We start from the raw sequence: 20,501 nt of genomic DNA on the forward strand, positions 1-20,501 counted from the left end.
CTCCTGGGCCTCCTCATCAATTTGCAGCCTTTCGCTGTCGCTGCTTTCAGCGCCACCTGTGAGGGTAAGTGGACGATCATTAGTTGCATGTATGTGTCAGACGTGCAGTTGCTACATGCATGCTGGGTGACATTCCCTAAATGGCTGTGGCTTTGCGTACTTTGGAACCTGTCTGGCTGCATTGTGGTACTACTACATTGTGGCCACACTACATCTCCCACAATGCTTCAGGGCATTCCCTGATGTGCAACAATGGCATGACTATGGGACATTATGGGAGCCTATTTGGTCATGGACATTCATAGGGGACAGGGTCGCAGTCGCATGCCACTTACCTTGTGTGTCTTGGGTGGTGCGGGATGAGTCCAGACGTGTGAAGCCAATGCACGCCTCCCTCTCAAGGGTCTCTTCCACCTGGTCCTCCATGGGTGTGTTAGGAGTGACTGTAGGTCCGCCACCTCCAGTGCCCGACGACTCTCCAAGGCGCTCCGCCACCTTCTCTTTAGCACGACCTCGGAGGTCGTACCATCTTTTTTTCAGTTCTTCTAGTGACCTATCGGCCACACCCACGGAGTTGACAGTGGAGGCAATTCCCTGCCAGATCCTCCTTTTTTCTTGCTCCGGGACCCTCCTGGAGTCTTTACCAAAGAGTTTGTCGTGGTTGGCCACCACACCTTCAATCAAATGTTCAAGCTCCTGCTCTGAAAATTTGAGCTTCCTCTTCCGCCCTGTGGTGTTGCTGGGGCCAGGAACAGGTTCCTCTGACATGGCAGCAATGTAGTTGCAGAGTACAAATCACCAGAATTGCAGCAGCTCTCCCACTTGCTCCCTCCAGGTCTGCCTCACTGTGGTGAATGGGGGTGGGAACTGGCTGCTTCCTGGTTGTGATGTCATCACTGTGCTCGAAATGCGACTTCCCGTTTTCCCGATCTCGCGATTTTGCGATCTCGCAAATAGCGATATCGCAAATAGCAATATCGCTGTTTGCGAGTTCGCAATCCCGACGCGGGTAGCCGGAAATAGCGATTTTTCTGCGATTATTGGTAATCGCAAACGGAATTTGCGCCCGCGTGCGAATCGCATTTTTTTATTGCTAATCTTCATGAATTCAGATTTGCGATTTCTCAATAGCGAATCGCAATTTTTCGCTATTTGAGAATCGCAAATCCCGTTTTTCATGAATCAGGCGGTTAGTTCTTACTGCCTTTCCCCATCATATCACTCACCATAATGAACCTTCACTACACCACCCTGATGGGGATACCTTATCCCAAACCACAGAGGACATGCTGCCTCTGGTTGTGAATTCAAATCTGAGATTGGTTACAAGTGTTGTTGTCTCTTGTCTTATCCTCTCTAAAGACGCGGCCTCCTACACTATTTCACTTTCATTCTACCTTTTTGACAGTACACATAGAAAAAAGACACAGCAATTGTTCCCCAAGCCCTTTTTAGTGCACTCATGTCCCTTCTTATGGCATTAAATTAGACTATCTTTAGCCTCGAGCTTTATCCTCGGTGCTCTTCAGCTCTTGCTCGCCTCTGTGAGTTATAACCAGTTTTTAATTGTTCGTTAAAGCCCAGCGCCTTTTATTTACTGCTCTTCCACGCATCCACATTATACTTTCTTCTTGCCAAGAAGAAGCCAGTTCCAAGCAATCTTTATTATGCCGAAGCCCCATACATGCTCCTAAATGCAATTTTTGTCCTTCTCCTTAGTTTTGTCCGGATACAATAGCCACAGGATTCAGTTCGTCTGTAGGCATTTGATTGTCTGTCTGCTGTGGCACACATGCTCACTGGGTCCATCCCAAGAGTTCCCATGACCATTTCAATCACTCTTCTCCAGTCTATAAATCCAAGATCTTCCTACTCCCAAAGTCCCTCTCAACTTTATGAAACTGAATTGCCATCTGCAGCAGTCCTATGCGGCAAGTGAATTATTGTTTATTGGTCCAGTACGTTTAAATATTCCTTGACATAAATTTGGGATGTCCATCAAGGTCATTGCAGTTTGGAACAAATCCTGTTTTATTTGCAATATTCCAGGGCAGTTTTGCCCTTAGTGATAGGGGCAAAAACCATAGTTGAAATGTAATGTTGCAAATTAATTAACTCTGACTCATGGACCTCATTCTGTTAGCGACTTTCTAACTTTGTTTGAACTGAACTATCTTCTTTTACAGCTAAATTCTCAGTCATTGGTCCAGACCAACCAATCAGAGTATCCTTTGGATCAGACATCATACTCTGGTGCACACTCTCGCCCGCGATGGATGCCTCTCATATGGAGATTCGCTGGTTCCGCTCCCAGTACCACTCGCCGGTGCACCTATACCGTGAGGGCAAAGACGAGAACGACCAACAGCTCCTGGAATACCAGGGCAGGACAGAGCTCATCAAAGACGGAATCCAGAGCGGAAGCGTGAGGTTGAGGATATCCAATGTACGCCTATCTGATGAGGGGCAGTACAGGTGCTTCTTCGAAGAAAAACCCCATTATGACGAAGCCATCCTGGGTGTGAACGTCATAGGTGAGAGCAAAGACAGAGCTGGAGATGAAAAACACAGGCAGAAGAATAGGTTATCAGAAGTGTCAACAAAGATGCAGTTTTTAGTGTATCCACATAAAGTAAATCCAAGTGGAACTCTCCTAAATAGTAGTTTTGCTGGATATCTGTCATGGATCTCAGGAGAGCTTATTTTGAATCACAGGAAAAAATAAAGCTTATTTAGCACCAGTTCATACATATCCTTGTATGTAAAATGTGAAATAAGAGCAACCTGTTTTTAATGCATCATTTTATACTAGTGTTCCCCTTTCTTAGCTTTGTAAATAACTTGTGTTCACCATTGAGTAATTGACCTGTTCAAGTTGCTGGAGACAACACAGAGCAAGGGGCTGGGCTTGCAGTCCTTATCAGCCATCAATGCCTAATTATCTGTCTTATCTTAGGCTTTCACTCCTTCTGGCCTTTTTCTGTTACGTATGTCACAATTTACTTGCTAATTTCCTCCCACACTCTCTTATTGAGATCTTTGTGCCACCTTCATCTTCTTCTGCTGCCCATCTCTATTGATATATATCTGTTTGTTACTCAACCGCCCTATAATTTCTTCTATGGTTAATCTCATCTCTTTAAATAGGTTCCGGCTCTCCGGTTCACTTCTACCTGGACAAGCAGCAAGATGGAGGTGTACGAGTCGTGTGCCTATCAATGGGCTTGTACCCGGAGCCTACAGTTCTCTGGAAGGGGGAGGAAGGTCAGAATATTTCATCTGCTTTCAAAGTTCAGAAGAGGGAGAACAGTGGGCTGTACAGCGTGGAAGATGCCGTAATCATCATGCAGCCGGCAGGCAAGAAGCTGGACTGTAGTATACAAACCTCAGCCCTGGACCAACCCAAGGTGGCAACTCTGTCAATAGGAGGTAACTTCACAATGATGCACAACACGTACCTTCTGATGTGTTTCCTGTTGCCTACCCTAGCGCTAAAGTGAAGTTGATGATGAAAACTTGTTTTTATGTATTTCGTCATACCAAGGGTTTTGCCATCTCGAAGTGTTTTAAATAAGAAGCGGTATTCCCCAATTTAATATTTCAACGTAACTGTGCTTGATCAAAGACAGCCTATAATTGTTTCTTTAGAGACTTGCCACACATTTTTATTAGCTCTGATGGACCTATTGCCCCTCCATTGGTCTACAGATGGGCATGAGTGGAGCAACTGAAGACTGGGGGTCTGATTTACTAAAAAGTCATGCATTGCAGCCAGGTAACCTGCTGTACTGCGAGAAAGGGAAAGAGCAGGAATGTGCCATATCAACTAAGATATGGTGCATTTGCCCTCTCTTTTTGCTCGGCACACTGAGTGCCGCATAGCACCAAGGCAGGCTCCTTTGCTCCATGGTGCAAGGGTGCCTGTGTTACCGACAGGATTGATTTTGTGCAGGAAGGTAACCTTCCTGCACTAAAACAATGCCCAGAGGCATTTCCTCTTTCTATGTGTGCTGGAGAATGCAGCTCACACAGAAAGAGGAAATAACCAGGAGAAAGAAACATACTTCTCCCCGTTACGTCTCTTTTGGGATGGCGTAGCATTTTGATGCATTCCCAGGTTCACTATTTTAGTAAATTTGGGAATGCACCAAAATCCATGGATGGATGTGTGGGAACGCCCACACGCCACCCATGAAATGCCTTCCCAACATAAAGTAACGTAAAGCTTAACTTGACCTGGGTTACTATAGGTTTACTAAGCCATGCAGAGCCACGGAAGGTGACTTTGCCTGGCTTAGTAAATCTGACTTAAAGGGTTGCGTTCCCTTGCATCACCTTGCGTGACACAAGGGCTGTACATCTGGACGCAGGTTTTCATTGTTCTTATCCCTAATTGTCTTTTGCTAGTGGTTAACAATTATTATGTTGATTCCTGTTTAGAGGGAGTTTCTTAATTTGTTAGCATGATTAGTTTGGATGAAAACAAAAGTGTAACATCCACCAACAAACATTGCTTTGAGTCAAATTCACATTGCAGTTTGGAACTGATCACTCTCTTGAGGAATATTGACTCAATACATCAAACTCTTTCAGTTTCCTGAAAATCAAGAGGACAATATAGAATTGAGAACTCAAACTCACTGGTACATAAGATTGTATCGGCTTTCCATTTCAATCATTACATTATACGTTTTGTCTTTTTTTTAACCAACGTTATATTGCATGGACAAGACTTTTACCTGCTACATTAATCTCACTACTTAAGATTATTTATAAAGGTGTTTAGCATATATTTATTTTGTTGATGATCTTATGTCATGTTTCCAGGTGATGCTTCATAGTGCCATAGCAGCGAGGTGATAAGGTAGATTGTGGAATGATGTGATCTGACTATGGGTATGCTAGGTAGGGTAGATCTGGTATCAAAATCAAGTTGTTCATCACAATTTTGCCCTCATTAAGACTTTGTGGCAAAAACTACAACGGTAGTTCCAATACTGATTCTAACGTCCAGCCCAGCCTGGGTGTTACCAGTGACTATGTCACATACAGAGTTTAAAATTACACTTCTTTAGTCTTCTTCGTGTAACTTCGAACTCAACATTCTAATCCAAGCTTTCATTGCATTCTGCTCTAAACACCTATGTCACAGCTCTACGGAGTCCAGTAGGAACCAAAATGGTTCCATCATAAAAACTCATAGGAAACGACATCTCCCTCTCTGTTTAATAAAAACTTGCAATGTTTTTCTTTACAAATGAGAATATACACAAAAACATTTACATCTCTTAAATTAGTCTTTTTGGCGCTTTAACTATACAACCTGATCTGGTCACTAGAAGCTGTTGTCTTCAGTATCAGAGCTCTTCAAAGATGGTAAAGAAACAACAACAGTCATTAGTTTTTCAGACTCAGAATTTCGATCACCACATTGATCAGGAGATCGATGAGTTAAATGCCAAAAGGGAGAAGAGTCTCTGGTTACAAACTTCCCAGGGTCCAGGGCAGTCACCATATATCCCTTGGTGGATACCACATGGAAGGTTTCAACACCATAGAGAGCATCAGACTTCCTTCTTCGCATCTGCCGGGCGATCACAAGATCTCCTTTGAACATGAGGTTCTTTACTCGTCACCTCTTGTCTGCTTAGGCTTTCATTTTCTGCTAGTTAACCAAGTAATTTTTGCAAATGGTACTTTCACGACGTTCTTGTTGGTTGGTTCATTGAGGTAAATTGATTTACATTGCTCTCCCTAACATCAAAGTCGCAGGACTTTCGCCGGTGGTCGAATGTGGTGTTGAATGACAGGCTTGTAGGGTATAATTCATCACAGTTTTCAACTTGAGCCCTTCTAGAGTTGCCAGCGGTACCACTTTCTTTACCGTAACGATAAAATTATCAACGAGTCAGTTGGCCTGCGGTCACAAAGATATACTCTTTTGATGCTTTATGTTTATATGCTGCAGGAAACTAATTAAATTCCAGACAATTACAGGATGTGCCACAGACACACTTCACAATGGCTGGAATGCCCCATACCACTAAGATGTTATCCAGTTTCTCAATGACTCGTTCATGAGTAGTGGAGGAATGATCTTCTATTAGTGGGAAGGAGGACTATACACCCACAATTACAAGTAAATGATGTCAGTGATAAAATTTACCAAAGAAATCAATGGCTATTCTCTCCCAAGCATGCTTAGGGAGACCTGACTTATTCAACATATGTTGAATCACGTTTGTAGAAAGGCCGTTGCATAGATGACAGGCCTTGAGTTCCTTTTCAACTTGCTCATCTAAGTATGAGAACCAAACTCGACCTCAACCATTCCACAATGTCCTTTGTGAGCCACTTCAATCATTCTCTGTCGCAGACTCTCCGGAATTTGGATTCTCAATCCTCGCAGTGTGACTCCTTCTTGAGTTATAGACGGTTCATCTTTAACATTCTTGTATTTTTCATATTCACCATCATTTGTGAGAGGTCCAGTGTGTCGGTTCCATGACTAATGTTTAATTATTCAATTATCAAGGAGAGAGAGAGGACTAGGTAGCTAGTCCGTATCCCCAGGCTTTATATGTGTAATCAAAGAGAGGACTAGCCTATTTGTGAGTAATACAGGACTCAGGATTGTATGAGGAAGGGGGAAACTATTAGGTTTCTTTATGAAACCCTCACCCACCAACCTAGTTGGTGGCATGCTTCATCATCAGGCCCACCCGGTGACACCGAATGTGTCCCGGGTGTGCTTTTACGCCAGTATTACAGCAGAGCTGGTGTGTTGCTGAGTGTGCAGTGTGGGTGACGTGAACGTGATATTTTAAAAGCCCAACAGAGATCCGCGACGGAACAACAGGATTCCAACAGGTTTTGGCCAACAGAGTGGGTCAACACCTCTGCCGGATTTCTCCATAGGGGCATTTGCCGCAAAATGCTAGGTAATGCTTGGAGAGGGAATTCCCCTCCCACATGTATAGCACCTTAGCGCGTGCTCCACATTTTCTGATCACATACTCACTTAAAGTATAGATCGCACTTTCACATATTCAACGGTCCTGAGGAAAGCCAGTTTTACAGAAAAGGCCTGGCTGAAACATGTAGACCACACTTTGGATGTAGGAGGTCCTAATAATCACTCCACCAACATCCACTTGCCTTGTTTTTAATGCTAACAGAGGCCCAGACATTAAAATTACCCCCTAGGGAACTGGGACCACTGTAAAGCTTTTAATATATCACTTTCACGTCACCCACACTGCACACTTAGCAACACACCAGCTCTGCTGTAATACAGGCGTAGAAGCACACCCGGGACACATTCAGTGTCACTGGGTGGGCCCGATGATTAAGCATGCCACCAACTAGGTTGGTGGGTGAGGGCAAATGTTTAATTATGTCTTTCAATTTCCGCATGCCACTACCATGACTTTTAGCTGTTATAATCTGGATTAATAATATGGCAGTGGTTGTATTTGTTTTGACAATGAAATAGATATAGGCCCCAGTTTTCTTGGATGGAGTACTTTAACCTCGTATAGGCACTCTGGAAAGGTAGTCAGCAGGATTCTGATCCTTTTCTGAACAATGTACAATGGCATAATTGTACTCTTGCAATCGCAATCTCCATCTTTCAATGTGAGGAGGCATCTTGGTTTTTGTATTACCAAATATAGTCAGTAAAGCTTGATGATCAGTTCCAAATGTAAAATTGTTTTCCATACAGAAAAACATGGAAGTGTTCACAAGCCCATACCACAGCTAAAGTCTCTTTTTTGAGGTTGTGAGTAAGCCCATTCTGACTGGAACAAACTTCTACTTGCGTAGGCCACAATATGCTTTGTGCTTTTGAATGTCCACTGTGCTGTACAAGGATAGCGGCTAACCTGACATGGCTACCATCAACAACAACCTCTGTATGAAGTTTTGGATTGTAGTAGGCCATTTCAGCAGCACTTTCAATGGCTTGTTTAATTTTCTTAACACTTTTTTGCTCATTCTTGCGACCACACAAATGAAACATTTTTCTTTGTCAACTCTCGTAATGGACCACTACAGTAGCAAAGTCTCTTAAGGATTGTGAACAGTAACTGACCATTCCAAGAAACATCTTGCATTTGATAGTTCTTGTACTTTTGCAAGATCAGGTGTCATCACCCCATCTGAAAAGATATGGGCTAAGAATTTCAACTTTGTCTTGTGGAGCTCACATTTGTCTGCATTTAATTTCAAACCACCATCAGTAAGTAAAAGGCATTCTTGTGTGAAACCTTTATCGGGCTCCTTCTGTGTAGCTCCGAAAACCAATAGGTCATCACTATAATTGAATGCATTAACAACCGGCTGTATGATACGTCTAATGACATCTTGGAAAAGTTCTGCACCCCGAAATCAAGTCTCTTGTAATGAAACAGACCAACATGTGTAGAAATTGTTATAATGTGCCTGCAATCTTCTTTGAGTTCCAACTGATGATAACCTTTATTTAAATCAAGGCGAGAGAACACTTTTGCACCGTTAACTATGTTATCATGCCAGCAATATGTGGAACTGAATGTCGTTCTCTTTCAGTTGCCTTGTTTGCCTGACGCATGTCAACCCATATGCATACAACTCCTTCACTGTCCTTTTTTTACACTGCCACTATGGGAGAAACCCATGTCGTCAGACCAGTAGAACGCTCAATAATGACATGCTTAAGTAACAATTGAAGTTCTTTTTTCAACAGCTTCTTATAAGTGGAAAGCAATGTGTCTATGTCTCTGAGCAACAGGATGGACATCTTCATTAATATTCAATTGCACTTTCATAGTCTTAAGCTTTCCTAACCCATGAAACAATGAAGGGAATTGACTTACTATTTCGTCATAAGCATTCATATTGTAATTCACGGAAATCGGTCCCATGGTATTGAAGCCCCACCATCGATGATAAAAGGTATCGAACATCCATTTATTTTTAATGTAATATTTCAAGAATGTTTACATGACTGTGGTGCTTAGCATGTTGATCTGTATGTGATTGACATTTTTTTCACATGTGACCAGTCCAACATGCACATGTTTCTCTGAGGCAGACATCACCATGGCACAACTATCTTCTTCACTTTCAGGTGATACGGAGGCAGGTGAATAGTTTGACGATGATTTAGATGGCTTTAGGTAGCACCAAGCAGCTGGGTCCTAGAAGAGTGCACTACCAGGACTAGTCACAGAATTAGTGCAGTATATTGCCCACCTCAAGTGGCCTGCTGCTTGTAGACCACAATAAATATCACAAGCTACTTAGATGAGAGACAACATATAACAACAGAGCAATGTGTAAGCATTCAATGAGATGACATATTCAAGTGCTGTTATTCATCTTTTATTTTCAGCTGTGCAAAGTATGCAGATGATGAAACTAGCCAACACATTTTACCCAAACATGGACTTCTTCAGTGCTGCAATGGCATACAATATTAACTCCATGGCTGCTATGCAGTTTCCCCCCCTGTGCTGAAGAACCAAAATACCCATTGTTCATGACGAGCTGGGCTCGTCATGAGTGTACGAGGAGGCTACACCATGACGAGCCCAGCTCGTCATGAGTGTGGAAGGGGTTAAGCAAACTTTAGTATATTAACAAAGACTACATGTATATGTCACAAGATACATGTCACAACTGTAAACAGCGAGAATTTCACAGGGAAACACCAAAAAGACCATAGACGAAGGGAGAAAAAGACAAAAAAGAAATAGAGTGAAGCAAGACCAATGTGGAGGAAATAAAAAAGTGCTGTTGTGAAGTGCAGAGATAGTGAGAGAAGCAAGGACGACGATCAAGACGACATTCAAAAAAGAGGGGTTGTTAGGTGAGACATAATAACAAACCGTGTGTCGTGAAAAAAGATTAAACGCATGGAAAAAATGCTCACAGCATCCATAAGGATCAGTGAGTCACCTGTAAGTAGTATCTACACCAGGCCCAGTGCTAAGTGAATTATAAAGTAAAATTCTTGGGATGTTGGCTTACCAAATAAAATTATTTGTCGATGAAAGAAATCCTTCAAGTGTAATCAATATTGCGGCGAGAACTGTCAATTCTAAAAGAGAAAATGTAAGGATATGTCAGTGTAACTCTTCCCATAATTGTAACCAGATAATTTGGAAACAGTCCATCAGACGTACCTGTTTAAAAATTAAAGAAGCTCTCGGGTAGGAAGGGGATTCTCGTAGAGTCAACCTAAAAGTGAAGGCGAAATGTCAGAGCAAAGTTTCTGAGACGTGACCAAATAACGAGTATTGTCTCAAATTCATGCTGCCCTATATTGATCATTAGGCACTAGAGGAGTCCCAGTGGTTTTAATAGCAGGTCAATCCTAAGAGGAACTTCAGGTAGTAGTTAAAAAATAGCAACTTGGAAAGTAATATAACCGTTACTGACTACAGAGTTTCCAGGAGGGTTACATTCCCATCAGTGAATTAAGCTTGATAAATAGGGGTTTCCATATAAACAAAGTAAATCTAACAAGCCACAAGTAGCATTACACTCATGACCATAAACTATTGGTAAACCAGTCTAAAGATCAAATGTATAAAGGGTACGTGGGCCTATAGGGACTCACTCCCCATCGAGACATAAGGTTTGAAATTATTTGGTTGGTGCTAGTGGGAGTTGGCACAAGAGCGTTAACATGGTAAAGAAGCGCCTAGCAACAAGCAATACTCGTGATGACTAGTTAAAGGCAGCACGCATTGTCAAAAGTTGTGGCATTAGAAAACACTCTATCACGTAATAAACCCGGCACACTCCGGTCTAGTGAGAACGATTTCCTGTCTGTCGTGAGTATGACAACTAAACTTGAAACTAAAGCCCCAATAACAAATGACACAGAGCACTATCGAAAAAAGAGGATACACAGCAGCGTCAAATTAGACGGCAGTAAGACGAAGCAGAAGGTATTTACATGACAATAACCAGCAGCGTTATTAGGCAGCAGTACGTTAACAGCAATAATGCCGAGCGTGGTGGTGTTATCCCAACCCGATTTGCAGAAAGCCCAGCAGTCAAAGATAGCGGGCCATGTTTTATTTAAAAAGCGTCTGCTAACGCGGCATTAGCGTAGGGGGAGAAGCGTTTACCGCGGAGCAGCGCAGATTAATGAAACAGTGTCGCGGCAGTGTTGCAGGGAATCATTTCAAACCTTTTGTCTCGATGGAGAGTGAGTCCCAAAAGGCCCACGTACCCTTTATACGTTTGATCTTTAGACTGATTTATCAATAGTTTGTGGTCATGAGTGTAATGCTACTTGTGGCTTGTTAGATTTACTTTGTTTATATGGAAACCCCTATTTATCAAGCTTAATTCACCGATGGGAATGTAACCCTCCTGGAAACTCTGTAGTCAGTAACGGTTATACAAATTTCCAAGTTGCCATTTTTTAACTACTACCTGAGGTTCCGCTTAGGATTGACCTGCTATTAAAACCACTGGGACTCCTCTAGGGCCTAATGATCAATATAGGGCAGCATGAATTTGAGACACCACCTGTGATTTGGTCACGTCTCAGAAACTTTGCTCTGACATTTCGCCGTCACTTTTAGGTTCACTCTACGAGAATACCCTTCCTACTCGAGAGCTTTTTTAATTTTTAAACAGGTACGCCTGATGGACTGTTTCCCAATTATTTGATTGCAATTATGGGAAGAGTTACACTGACAAACCCTTAAAGGTTCTCTTTTAGAAGTGACAGTTCTCGCCGCAATATTGATTACACTTGAAGGATTTCTTTCATCGCCAAATAATTTTAATTGGTAAGCCAACATCCCAAGAATTTTACTTTATATTCACTTAGCACTGGGCCTGGTGTAGATACTACTTACGGGTGACTCACTGATCCTTATGGATGCTGTGATCATTTTTTCCATGCTTTTAATCTTTTATCACGACACACGGTTTGTTATTATGTCTCACCTAACAACCCCTCTTTTTTGAATGCCATCTTGATCGTCGTCCTTGCTTCTCTCACTACCTCTGCCCTTCACAACAGCACTTTTTTATTTCCTCCACATTGGTCTTGCTTCACTCTATTTATTTCGTTTGTCTTTTTCTCCCTTGGTCTATGATCTTTTTGGTGTTTCTCTGTGAAATTCTCGCTGTTTACAGTTGTGACATGTATCTTGTGACATATACATGTAGTCTTTGTTAATATACTAAAGTTTGCTTAATATTGTACGCCATTGCAGCCCTGAAGAAGCCCATGTTTGGGTGAAACGTGTTGGCTGGTTTCATCATCTGCATACTTTGCACAGCTGAAAATAAAACCCGAATAACAGCACTTGAATATGTTGTCTCATTGAATGCTTACACATTGCTCTGTTGTTATATGTTGCCTCTCATCTAACTAGCTTATGATTGAGATGGCGATCAACTTTGTTCAGTGTTTACATGCCTCAACTAATGTTGCTGCTTAGCTTTGTGGGTACACGTTAAACGTTGCTCCTGGAAGGTTCTGGTGGCCAATTTGTCTTCGCACCATGACACACTTACTTTTTCCTTCACTTTGCAAACTGTCACAAAATGGTTCTCCTTCCAACAGCCTTCACATATCTGTCCAATGGCAGGACATTTACCTTCGTGTGAAATTAAAATCCACATCTGAAACTCAACTTCTTTTTATATGTAGACATCACTTTGTGTCCCTCTGTCTTTTGGTTTAGCTAACTTTTTACGCTCTTGACCGACCCATTTGGAACACCTCTGGCCTCCATGTCAGCAGCTTGTCTTTCAGCACACTCTGCAACTCTGGCAGCCATCAACACTACCTCTAGACTAAGACTTTCTCTCAGCATTCGTCGTTTGAATGATTCTGACAGGCATCCATCTATAACTCTAAGATGTATAGCTTCTTCATCATTGAATTCATTGAAGTTACATTGTTCGATGAGTGTTTTGAGTCTCTACACAAAGTCATCAATGGTTTCCCCAACTCTTTGTCATTCTTGAATGAAAATATGTCTTTCGTAATCAACATTTGTTTCTGGAATAATCTTGTGATTCAACTTTTCTCTAGTCTGACGGTATGTAAATTCATCATCAGCTCGCTGCATTTTCTGTATTACTTCTTTCCCACCATCACCACCAAGATTTTCGAGATACATGATAATCGTTTTGTTATCAATCTCTTCAAATGATTCAATAAAATCATTGAATGTCTCTAACCAAGCAGTCCATCTATCGCCAACATTTTTGATTGTGTCTGTATTGATAGTGGTGGTTTCAGGAATGCAGCTGCATTGTACACGAATGTTGAACAAACTGAGGCAGGGGGTAGCATTCGCTCTGAAGCAACTTGATGATTGTGTAAACCATGTCTGAGACCTTGTGAGGTGTTGGTCGCGGGGTTGTTTTTGAGATTGATTGGAAGCGTAGTTTCTTTCTTTGCTGCCAGCTGAAAAATGATTCATTATTCCGAAATTCGCTCTCAGCTCTTCAATTTTCTGAAGACCTGTGAAGTTAGACAACCCCGGGCAGTTCTCCTTGAGCCACTACACCATTTGCTGTCGTATGATGACTTTCTTTAAAGAATTAGGTAAGTCATTTACTTCTTTTCTTTGGAACTTCAGTTTGTACTTTCTACCAACTGGTGGAATCTGCCTTCAGCATTAAACTCCGTGTAATGTACGATTCTATCTTGTATGGCAGCATAATACCTTTTTGTAAGGCCTGACCAACAGGTTCTTGGCCAATGACTTGTAGATTCTTTGCACTGTTTTTGTAATCTTCAACTGCTTCACAGCATCTGGAGCTACGCTTTGGCTCCACATTCATAAAGCGTTGATTATGTACTTCGACAGAGACACACAGGGCAGGCACCAGCAGTCTGCCCGGACCACAACAAGCTCTCTGGTAGAGCAGGGTCATTCTTGAGGTTACTTACCCCCTATCTCATCGCCAGTGTTACCGTCGACCCCAGCCTAGGGTACCCACCAATGACTGCTCCACACAGGGAGCTTAATAACCCAATCAGGCTGGCTTCCGTTCATGCCATTCAACCGAAGCAGTCATATTGGCAGTACAAAATACTTTGAGGCGGAATGCGGATAATGGAATTCTCCAGGCCCTGGTTTTACTCGACCTTTCGGCAGCATTCGACACGGTTGACTATACCATCTTGGTCAACCGTGTCGAACAAGCCGGCCTCAGGGGTCCTGCGTTGAGCTGGATCCGTTCCTTTATCACTGACCGCACTCAATCAGTAAGACTGGGCCCTTTTACAGCTCCCACTATATCTACCACATGTGGAGTACCCCAGGGATCATCCCTGTCACCTTTACTTTTTAACTTGTACCTGCGCCCGCTACTGTACTCCCTAAGAAATGCTAAAGTCACCATCTTTAACTATGCAGACAATCTGCAACTCATCTTCCCTTTGAATACCAAGGACTCGGTGGAGGAATTCCAAAACACCATGTCACACATTCAGGGTTGGATGAGTTGTAACCATCTGAAACTCAACCCAGGCAAGACTGAATTGGTCTTGCCTGGGCAGAGTGTGCTAAGCTGGAGCCCATGCTTTTGGCCATCTAGCATGGGGGCCCCACCTTCTAGATCGTCCTCAGTTAAAAGCTTGGGAATATTAATTAGTGAGGATCTCTCTTTGAAAAGACAGGTAGGCGCGGTAGTGTCCTCCAGTTTCTTTCAACTAAAAAAAATAAGCAAAATAGCCTGTTTCCTTTCACAGGCCGCCCTCAACCAGGTCATAATCGCCCTGGTTCTGTCTCGACTGGACTTCTCCAATAGTCTCTATCTGGGGCTCCAAGCGGGAGAGTTAAAACGACTTCAGCTGGTCCAGAATCAGGCCGCCAGACTTATTCTGGGACTTCCAAAAAGGCAATCTATCAGACCTGGTTTGAAACATCTACATTGGTTGCCTGTTGCGCCGCGAATCGCATTTAAAACTGGGTGCATCATTTTTAAATCTTTACAAGATTCAGGACCGAAGTTCATAAAAGATCTGTTCGTCAGATATAATCCATCTTTAAATCTCCGCTCCGCTCAAAAATCTTTATTGACTGTTCCATCCTATAAAAGGAAGCGCCTAGGCGGCTGCTGCTTTGACCACCTTGCAGCCACCTTTTGGAATTCGCTTCCCTTACAATTGAAACTGAACGGTAATCTTCTTAGCTTTAGACACTCCCTCAAAACCTGGCTATTCTCACAGGCCTATTACTGAGTTTTATCATTATCACTTTTAACTGTTGTGTTGTGTTCTCTTTCTATAGCGCCATGAAGCCCCCGGGCGTACGAGCGCTTAATAAATACATATTAACATAATATAAAATAACATAACATAACAATATTGCCCTTCTTTATTCTCCTCCTTGTAACTGTGAACTCAACATTCTAAACCATGCTTTCACTGCATTCTGCTCTAACACCTATATCACACTTCTAGAGAGGCTGGTAGGAAACAAAATGGTTCCATCATACAAACTCATACGACACTACACTGTTTTACCCCATCAGCAAAATTCCAGAGGGATTATCAGCATTTGAGAAAGGAATGGGGATGTTCTCACCAATTTCAGTTTGTGTTTAATCCGTTTCAAGCCTTTTCCCCCACTCATATCTTAGCAGCTTTCAGCTGCTGAAATGTGTGCATGGAAAAATTAAACATGACTGTTGTTTAAGCGTGTGATCGATAAATCACTTTAGTGGCCAGTTCAAGAACTATGAGCATTTCAAAATGATAGCAGTGTAATTTTAAGGCCAATTCGGAATATCACAGTTGGAATGAGACTGTCCCATGCATGGTAAATGGATGTGTACCTCTGACCTAAGTGGCCCATGGTGTCCACTAATCTAGAGTATGGCTAGGCCTAACCATGCCCCTGGTAATTCGAGATCAAGAATCTGTTCAGTGACTTGGTAGGGCACACCAAGTGTGGCCTCAGTGTGGGAATAGGATGATTGTTTGTTCACTGGGTCCATTAAATAAAGCAGTGGTACCGGCACACTGTGTTTTGAAAATCGTTAGTGTGACCAGTCCTTTATCTCTGTGTCAGAGATAGCACAGTCTATTGACACCTCTTGTGTAAAGGTATTCTGATATGTGAAACCTGTGTAAACAAGCATTGGCATAGCCAATAGGTCTCACCTTTGGTACCTTATAAGTATTTAGCTATGCAGCACAATATGCTTGGTGCAACATCAACTGCTGCATGGCTAAACACTTATAAGGTATTTACAAGAAGGGGTGGTGAGGGACAGAGTCTCTGAATTAAGCAGAAAGCTCTCACCCAGTCAAGAGATCAGGGCTAGATCCAACACCGTTCTTTAGCTCACTGCACCATCCCAGTTTCAGAACCTGGCTGTATGCAAATTAGTCTGTTCCTGTCCCAGTGCATGATGGGAACAGGGCAAATCAAACTACAAAAGCCAATTCTTACACTGGGAAGGAAACAAGCTCCCGGGGACCGGTTTCTGGCATTACAGCCGTCTTCGGCCCGGTTTGCTTGAATCCTGATGGTGCAATGAGCAAGGGTCTCACATCTGAGAATACCCTTCCACGCTTAGGGTGGACAAAAATATTTACAAGAAGGGGTGGTGAGGGACAGAGTCTCTGAATTAAGCAGAAAGCTCTCACCCAGTCAAGAGATCAGGGCTAGATCCAACACCGTTCTTTAGCTCACTGCACCATCCCAGTTTCAGAACCTGGCTGTATGCAAATTAGTCTGTTCCTGTCCCAGTGCATGATGGGAACAGGGCAAACCAAACTACAAAAGCCAATTCTTACACTGGGAAGGAAACAAGCTCCCGGGGACCGGTTTCTGGCATTACAGCCGTCTTCGGCCCGGTTTGCTTGAATCCTGATGGTGCAATGAGCAAGGGTCTCACATCTGAGAATACCCTTCCACGCTTAGGGTGGACAAAAATATTTACAAGAAGGGGTGGTGAGGGACAGAGTCTCTGAATTAAGCAGAAAGCTCTCACCCAGTCAAGAGATCAGGGCTAGATCCAACACCGTTCTTTAGCTCACTGCACCATCCCAGTTTCAGAACCTGGCTGTATGCAAATTAGTCTGTTCCTGTCCCAATGCATGATGGGAACACGGCAAACTAAACTACAAAAGCCAATTCTTACACTGGGAAGGAAACAAGCTCCCGGGGACCGGTTTCTGGCATTACAGCCGTCTTCGGCCCGGTTTGCTTGAATCCTGATGGTGCAATGAGCAAGGGTCTCACATCTGAGAATACCCTTCCACGCTTAGGGTGGACAAAAATATTTACAAGAAGGGGTGGTGAGGGACAGAGTCTCTGAATTAAGCAGAAAGCTCTCACCCAGTCAAGAGATGAAATGAAATGAAATGAAATGAAATGAAATGAAAAATTGCATTTGTATAGCGCATAACCGCCCTGGGGCCTCGCAGCGCTTGAAGATAAAATGGTTTTAGCGCAGGCTCAGGGCAGATCAGAGAGATTTAGCAAACAAATGCGTTTTTAGGGCCTTTCTGAACGAGAGGAGGTTGCTGTTACCCCGGATGGCAAAGGGGAGGGCATTCCAGAGTCTGGTCGCCGAATGAGAAAAAGAGCGGCCACCCCAACGGGCTTTGTTAATTTTAGAGGAGGTGGCCAGCTGCAGGGTACCAGACCGAAGGGGGCGTGTTGGAACATAAGGCATAACCAGAGGGTGCAGAATCGCTGGGCCTACACGGTGGAAGGATTTGTGCATGATGCACAGAGCTTTGAACTGCACTCTGGCAGCCATTGGGAGCCAATGAAGGTCCTTCAGAGCCTTCCTCGCCGACTGCCGACGGGACAGATTGAACAATAGGCGGGCCGCACTGTTTTGTGTGACCTGGAGCCTCTGAAGGACCGAAGCCGGTGCTCCCAGGTAGAGAGCGTTCCCGTAATCCAGGCGAGAGAGAATGAGGGCCTGGACCATGATCCTCCTCGCCTGGAAAGGGAGCAAAGGGAGCACCCGCCGGAGCATCCTCATTAGTCCGAAGCAAGTGGCAGCAGTCTTAGTAGCCTGGACAGAGAAATCAAGGGCAGTGTCAAGCCAGATCCCGAGGCTCTTTATCTGGGACTTGGGCGCAGGAGGAGCGCCAAGACATGGTGGCCAGACGGGTGCAAGAGCAGACGGGGAGGGATTTCCAAGGAGAATGATGTCTGTCTTCTCCCCGTTAAGCTTGAGACAGGAAGCTTGCATCCAACTGGCAACAGCCTCTAGACAGGGGCCTAACGTGTTGGATGATCCATCTGCGTGGTCTAACGAGACCACCAGCTGCGTATCATCCGCGTAGGTGACTATACGCACACCAAAGGGATGGACTATCCTGTCCAGAGGTTCCATGTAGGCGTTAAAGAGGGTCGGGCTCAGGGAGGAGCCCTGAGGGACCCCACACCTGAGAGGATGTTTAGGAGAGACTGTCTCACCCTCAAAGACCCGGAAAAAGCGCTCACTCAAAAAGGAGGTGAGCCAGTCCAGAGCTGCGCCCGACACGCCCATGCCCGCCAGTCGGTATACTAGCGTGGCATGGTTCACCGTGTCGAACGCGGCACTAAGGTCTAACAGGATAATGGCCACCTTTCCTCCCCGATCCAAAGTCGTTCTTGCTTCCTCTGTGACCGCCAACATGGCAGTTTCTGTGCCATGTTGAGGGCGAAAACCTGTCTGGGAGGCACGCAACAGACAGTTGGACTCCAGATAGTCTGTTAAGATATTGTTGGTGTGCCTCTCCAGCAGTTTACTCAACCAGGGAAGCAACTAAATGGGGCGGTAGTTGGACAGGTTGTTCTGGTCCAGGGAGGGTTTCTTGAGAAGCGCCCTCACCATGGCACACTTCCAAGCGAGTGGGACCGACCTGGACACAATGGAGGTGTTTAAAGCTTCCAGGATCACAGGACGAATAACGTCCAGTGCCTTGACAAGGATCCGGGGGGGTGCCGGGTCATTGGGGGAGCCAGAAGAAACTTTGGAGATTAATCTATCCAGGCTGGCGGCATCAAGAAGCGGAATTGTGTCCAGTTTGCAGGGAACCGAGGAGTCAGCTGGCCTAGGAGGGACGGAGGGGGTATTGACTGTAGGATTACTAAAAGATGAATATATGGTCGAGATTTTCTTGGAAAAAAAGGCAGCTAGCTCATTACAGCGGTCTTGTGCCCCTTCAACAGAAGGACACTCAGCCGGAGCTGAAATGAGGGACTTAGCTATCCTAAAGATTTCTCTAGGCGCATTTGCTGCAGCACTAATTTTACCTTCATAGAAGGAGGTTAGATCCAACACCGTTCTTTAGCTCACTGCACCATCCCAGTTTCAGAACCTGGCTGTATGCAAATTAGTCTGTTCCTGTCCCAGTGCATGATGGGAACAGGGCAAACCAAACTACAAAAGCCAATTCTTACACTGGGAAGGAAACAAGCTCCCGGGGACCGGTTTCTGGCATTACAGCCGTCTTCGGCCCGGTTTGCTTGAATCCTGATGGTGCAATGAGCAAGGGTCTCACATCTGAGAATACCCTTCCACGCTTAGGGTGGACAAAAATATTTACAAGAAGGGGTGGTGAGGGACAGAGTCTCTGAATTAAGCAGAAAGCTCTCACCCAGTCAAGAGATCAGGGCTAGATCCAACACCGTTCTTTAGCTCACTGCACCATCCCAGTTTCAGAACCTGGCTGTATGCAAATTAGTCTGTTCCTGTCCCAGTGCATGATGGGAACAGGGCAAACCAAACTACAAAAGCCAATTCTTACACTGGGAAGGAAACAAGCTCCCGGGGACCGGTTTCTGGCATTACAGCCGTCTTCGGCCCGGTTTGCTTGAATCCTGATGGTGCAATGAGCAAGGGTCTCACATCTGAGAATACCCTTCCACGCTTAGGGTGGACAAAAATATTTACAAGAAGGGGTGGTGAGGGACAGAGTCTCTGAATTAAGCAGAAAGCTCTCACCCAGTCAAGAGATCAGGGCTAGATCCAACACCGTTCTTTAGCTCACTGCACCATCCCAGTTTCAGAACCTGGCTGTATGCAAATTAGTCTGTTCCTGTCCCAGTGCATGATGGGAACAGGGCAAACCAAACTACAAAAGCCAATTCTTACACTGGGAAGGAAACAAGCTCCCGGGGACCGGTTTCTGGCATTACAGCCGTCTTCGGCCCGGTTTGCTTGAATCCTGATGGTGCAATGAGCAAGGGTCTCACATCTGAGAATACCCTTCCACGCTTAGGGTGGACAAAAATATTTACAAGAAGGGGTGGTGAGGGACAGAGTCTCTGAATTAAGCAGAAAGCTCTCACCCAGTCAAGAGATCAGGGCTAGATCCAACACCGTTCTTTAGCTCACTGCACCATCCCAGTTTCAGAACCTGGCTGTATGCAAATTAGTCTGTTCCTGTCCCAGTGCATGATGGGAACAGGGCAAACCAAACTACAAAAGCCAATTCTTACACTGGGAAGGAAACAAGCTCCCGGGGACCGGTTTCTGGCATTACAGCCGTCTTCGGCCCGGTTTGCTTG

The 20,501-nt window shown here is 44.3% G+C and overlaps 1 protein-coding gene across 1 annotated transcript in view; it reads left to right on the plus strand.

The window, feature by feature from the left end:
• The window catches only part of LOC147717673 (butyrophilin subfamily 1 member A1-like), a 259,552-nt gene that overhangs the window by 168,639 nt on the left and 70,412 nt on the right, over nucleotides 1-20,501 (plus strand). The window contains exons 3-4 of the mRNA XM_086924466.1: nucleotides 2,187-2,534; nucleotides 3,148-3,429. Of these exons, the coding sequence (XP_086780592.1) occupies nucleotides 2,187-2,534; nucleotides 3,148-3,429 (630 nt within the window). The remainder of the gene's footprint in view (nucleotides 1-2,186; nucleotides 2,535-3,147; nucleotides 3,430-20,501) is intronic.

Source organism: Lissotriton vulgaris, chromosome 5 (assembly GCF_964263255.1).
Source record: "Lissotriton vulgaris chromosome 5, aLisVul1.2, whole genome shotgun sequence".
Lineage (NCBI taxonomy): Eukaryota > Metazoa > Chordata > Amphibia > Caudata > Salamandridae > Lissotriton > Lissotriton vulgaris.